This window comes from Egretta garzetta, unplaced genomic scaffold (genome assembly GCF_000687185.1).
Source record: "Egretta garzetta isolate BGI_Z169 unplaced genomic scaffold, ASM68718v1 scaffold359, whole genome shotgun sequence".
Lineage (NCBI taxonomy): Eukaryota > Metazoa > Chordata > Aves > Pelecaniformes > Ardeidae > Egretta > Egretta garzetta.
In genome coordinates, this window is record NW_009260795.1 from 41,339 (window position 1) to 46,712 (window position 5,374).

Consider the following 5,374-nt stretch of genomic DNA (forward strand, 5'->3'; position numbering starts at 1 on the left):
AAGCCTGTGAGGGGTTCTTTGTCGCTGCTGTCCCCCTGGGTGAGGAGGAAGAGGGGAGCTTGAGCCCCCAGCTTGGTGGGACCGAATTCCCTGTATCTGGGGAGCCCAAAGGGCAGGGAGGTGACAAATCCCTCAGCGAGGCAGCTCCAAGTGGGTCTGGGCTGGTGTGACCTCGATATTCCCCGCCCCCCCCGCCCTGTTTTGGGGGTTTGGGGAGTGGAAGGTTTAGCCTGTGATTGCTGATGTTGGGGGGACGTTTGGGGAGAGGGGGCAGGACCGGGCTGATGCTCCTCTTCCCTTCATGTATGTGGGTATAATCCCAGTGCCCAGCCTGGGAAGGGGTAGGGGTGGGGCTGGGGGGACACAGACAGGGCTGGCCTGTGGGGCAGCGGGAGGAGGAGGAGGTGAACGGGGTGACCGACTTCATCCGGCTGCCTGCGTCCTTCCCTGGCTGAGCAGCGTGGGACGGAGGGGAGACATCTCAGCCGCCCTTGTCCACGGGCTGCATCTACACCCAAGTTGGATTCGCGAGCTGTCCTTGCCCTGCTGCAGGCCGGGGACCATGTCTCCTGTCACCTGCAGGCGCCCCGGGGTCCACAGGCAGGGAGTTATCGGCTGCATTAACCCAAAAAGTTCATTTCTGAGCTGCGAGTTGCGGGTTTTCTCTGCTCCTTTACTGTCCAAGGGGGTTGGAGCCCTCCCTGTCCTCCACTGTCACCGAGACAGGAGCGAGGCCACGCGCAGACCCCTCGGGGGCTGAGATCCCCTCCCTCATTTCTGTAAAATCCAGGCAGACGGAGCGATGTGGCCCCTCGGCGAGAGGCCCTGGCACAGCGTCCAGCAGGGGCTTCTGCAGGCACGAGCAGCCCCTGAGGCTTATCCTCGTCTGCGGGGATGGAAGTCGGATATCTGCACCCAGATCCATCCCGACTCCTCCGGAGCCGGTAGCTTCACCTTTGGGTGCTTCTCTTCCCTCCTGTCTCCCAAATTTTGCTCCGTTCTCTTCTTACACTGTTTCCATCTGCCGCTGACTTCAGTGCTTTACCCTCCAGCATTTCAAAATCTACTTTGTTAAAAGAATTACTGTCCAAAACCTGCTCAAACCCCATCCGGCCCCAAGACTCAGGCTTTCCTGGTGCCTCAATAATCTCCCTTGCTTGACCTGGGAGTAAAACTCCAGGCCTGCTCCACGAAACACCTTTACATCAAACCTCCGCTGGTTCTTCCTTTGCTCGGATCCGGAGTGCCGCGAGCGGTTTCCTTCACTTCTAAATCGGGAGCCCAGGCGGACCGAAGTCCCTTCTGCTTTGCGTGGGCACTAAAGAGGTCGCCGCATCCTCTGCCTGGAGGATGGCTTGCCCGGCTCTCCTGGTGTGTCTTGCTCCAGTTTCTATTTCCAGAGCACCCAGAAACCCAGCTCAGCGTTGAGGCCTCGGTGGAGGCTCTTCTGCCCTTCCACTGGGCTCCGCTCTCGTTCCCCTGCAGACACAGCTGGATTTCGGTAGGGATAAGCGTCAGAGCTTTTGGTGGGTCTAGAAATGCAGGTTGTCACAGTCCGGGCTTTATAAAAACATCGCTTTGGAGCTTGTGTCTGCCACAGTAATGAATATTTTTGTTCTTTTGAGATCTCCGGTCGTCTTCTGGCCTGGCCCTGGGGTAGGGACCGGGACAGGCAGGTTCGCGGTGACCTGCTGGGGACCGTCAGTTGTCCCCAAACCTGTTGCATCACATCATCCCTTACGTAGCCAGAACTTGCTTGCGCCCCTCCCTGCCCAGTCGGCTCGACTCGGAGAGGCTTTTGCAATCTTTGCTCAGCGCCCCGGTGTGCTTTGAGGTGCGTGGCCTGGCCAGCCGCTGCGTCGGGCCGGTGCTGTCCCCATGCCTCGGGGACAGTTGGTGTAGGGGTGTCACCTGAACCCCTGGCTGTGGGGAGGACGTGGCCACAGGGCTGCTCTGCCCACGGTTGCAGTGGGGCGACCTCGGGAGCTGCTCTTGCTGCTTCCCCGTGGTCGGTCCTCGGAGGGTCCCCTCGTCCCTCCGGGCTGCGTAGCCATCACCCGGCCTTGCAGGAGGAGCGCTGGCTGCGTGCGCCCCAGGCTGACCCAGCACCGATTTCTTTTGGGGCTGTAACTCTCTCCGTGCCTCCGTTTAGCTCCAGCAGAGCAATTACCTGCTCGGGGGGGAAGGATCTGCAAAACCGAAAGTGATAAACTGGGAGAAGCCTTTGCCGAGACCAGGAAGCAGTCCTGCATCTCCGACCTCTTCTTTTTTTTTTTTTTCTTCTTTTTTTTTCACCCCAAACAAGTAACTTCTGTCCCTGTCTTTGCAAAAAAAAAAAAAAACAAAACAATTGCTGAGCGTGCTGGTTGGGTTGGGTTTTTTTTAACTGCTCTCACCAGGATAATGGCGACCTAAACTAAACCCCGGCTGCAGGTCGTTTGTCTGTCCAGGAGGTTGTTCTTCATGCTGTCCCCCCCTGAGCAGGAGGATCTGCTGCTCGTCAGACAAGGTTTAGAGCCCCGGGGCCCCTGCCATCATCCAAGGCGAGCACGCAACTGCCGTGGTGTTCAGCGCCGGGACCCGGCGAGGGCTCCTGGCACATTGGTCTTTGGCAAAGCTGCTGTGTCTTCTTGCTTTGGCCGTAAGCTGGGACCTTCCAGAGAGCAGCAGAGGTGGCGTAGGCTTCGCTCCCTGCCTGCACACCCTGAAACCTGGGTGCCCTGAGCAGGGACAGCACCTCGGTGGGTCACCTCCGGCTCTTTTGGGGTGGTCGGGGGCTGCCTCGGTGTCGGCAGGAGCCTGTTGTGGTAATGGGCAACTGGGGCTCTGTTGGGGCTCTGTTGGGGCTCTGTTGGGGCTCTGTTGGGGCTCTGTTGGGGCTCTGTTGGGGCTCTGTTGGGTTGATTGCCAACAGATTGCAGCGCTGGTTTGGTGCTGAGAAGCCGGCTGATGTTTAACGCTATCCCCTGCTGGCTGTTTCAATTTGCTGTGCGCGGCGGGCACAGGTCCCTGCGGATCTGTTTTGATTTTAAAAGCGGGGAGGAAAAAAACCCAAGAGAGAGAGAACATGTGGCTGGATGAGAGGCAAAGCTGAGCAGGGATTTTTGGCTCTCCCGGTGCCACAACTCCCGCAGTGCTGACTGCTGCCGTGGGTGCTTGTTTCAGCCCCGTGCTGCCCTTCCTAGAGGCGGTGGGAGGAGGCTGGAGTGATCCCCCTGCTCGCCCCTGCCGTGGCCGGCTGTTTTCACCCATGCTAGGTTCCTGTCCCTGCCAAAATGGCCTGACCCCCCTTCTCCTTCGCCGGTGGGAAGCCGGGCGGTCTCGGCTGGGAGCGAGCCAGGAGAGGAGCTCCTCTTGCTTCATGTTTCCTTACCCTTGAAGAGCTGTGGATGAACGCCGAGGACGACAGAGCGTCCCCGGGTGCCACGCACAGTTAAAAGCTGCTGCCTGGGTGTCCGGCGTTCCGGTGATGGAGTTCGCCTCGCGCTCGCTGCGACGCAGCTGGAAGAAATGCTTGGATCGGCTGACAGAGCACGCGGCGATGCTGAAACGGAGTCAAGGTTAGGATGTGACAGTCCCCGTCTGAAACAGCGGGGAGGATGCGATGAATATTTATAGCAAAGGGCCCTGTCCTTGCTCCGGCGGGAAGCGGCAGCAGCAAGTTCTGAGGTCAGGTCTCGGGGCAGAGGAGGCGGCGGCGCGTGGCTTTGTACGGGAGCGGGTACGGGGGATGTTGTCCCACAGCGTTTGATGTCACCGGCTGTCAGGTGGGACAACTGCTTTGTCTTCTCTTGGCAAAAGGGTTTTTTAAAAGAAAACCAAACCCACTGGGGTTTTTGGTATCGAATTAGCTGTCTGTGTCACTTGAGCCCTGGATCCTCTTCCTGAGAGGGAAGGGATTAGGGACATGGTGGTGGAAAATGTCAGGTTACTGAGCGGTTTCTTCGAGACCTCCCTGTGCTGAAGCGTCCCCGGAGCTGGAGACTGTACCTGGGCTGCTGGGTCGAAGAATCACGATCCTCCAAGAATTCCTTTAGTGACTTTTTAAAGACACTTTTGTGCTTCTGGCTTCCCGACACCCTCTGGCCACAGCCCCCACGGCTGTGAGGAAAGTCCTCGGGCAGTAAAAATACCCAGCGAGGTGACAAGGTGCCTCGAGTGGGGGCCTGGGGCGAAGCTGTTGAGCTCCAAGGGTGAGACACACGGTCCTGGCTCGCGTGCCAGCGCCGTGGGAGAGCTGAACAGCAGATCTCAGGAGCTTAGGAGTGCTCCAGCGTCCCACGTGGATGCCGTGGAGGTTATTTTGCTGTCGCTTCTTCGCGTGAGAACGTTGGAGCTGTCTTCTCCTAAGTGAGGGTTAAGGCTGCAAGGCTCAGCCTTTCTGTGAGCTGCAACTCGATCGCCTGGCTCTGGGGCGTTGAATTAGGGTCAGTTCTCTGCGCCTCTCTTTTCACCCATGTCAAATACAAACCGTGTAGTTTATTTGATGCGAGGAGATTTAATTCAGCGAAGACAAATGAGTCAACCCAAGCCTAGGGTGGTGGAGCTGAGTTATCCTGCCCGTAGCTGGCTGGTGAAGGCGGGGGAGGGTTGTTAATTTACAGCCAGGGTTAGAGCTGTGGGACGGGCTCGCGGCCATCAAGGAGAGGACAAGCGACCAAAGTAGAAGGGCGCAGAGCTGCTGGATGGAGCAAGAGTCAGGGAAAACTTCTCGGCTTGCCTTATTCTCTCTCCTTTGTCGGTGTCCGTGCCTTGCTGACCAGGGAGCTTGCCTTGATGTCTCCTCCCCAAGTTGCCAGTGCCTGGAATAGCCAGGAGAAGATGAAAAGGGGACGGTTTGAGCCCTACCTCGTCGTGACAAACTCGCACCATTACCTGCGGGCTCTTGGCTGCGGTGGCTGGGAGTGGCTTGGGTTTGGTACCTCAGCCCAAAAGATGCTGACGGTGTTGAAAGTGCCACGACGGAGGGCTGAGCCGGCAGGACAGGCTGGGCTGCGGAAGGGACGTGCCATGCCGTGCGACGGTGGCCTGGTCAGTATGGCACAGGGCGCTTGGCCTTTGGGTGCCCTAACGTCCCCTGAGCAGGGCACGGCGCTGCCGGGGGGAGCTGGTGATCCCTGGCTTGCTGGGCATCCCGGTGGGACGGTGAACAGAGCAAAGGCAGGATCGGTGCCTCTGCCAGAGCCTGGCGCTTGGCTTTGCCTGCTCAGCCCGAGAACCCAAAGGGCGCTGCAGATGGGCCGGAGCAACCTGCGCATCGCTTTTCCTGGTGCTCTCTGGTCTTTAATTTCAGTTTCCTGCAGGGACCTCAAGGCTTAGGCCGGTTTGCTGCCACGCACCTTTGCTTGCCTCTTGATTGGAATCGCGGTTGGCT

General features: G+C 58.7%; 1 protein-coding gene across 1 annotated transcript in view; it reads left to right on the top strand.

The window, feature by feature from the left end:
* The window catches only part of RNF115 (ring finger protein 115), a 23,047-nt gene that overhangs the window by 1,758 nt on the left and 15,915 nt on the right, over window positions 1-5,374 (top strand). The window contains exon 2 of the mRNA XM_035902116.1: window positions 3,619-3,669. Within this exon, the coding sequence (XP_035758009.1) occupies window positions 3,619-3,669 (51 nt within the window). The remainder of the gene's footprint in view (window positions 1-3,618; window positions 3,670-5,374) is intronic.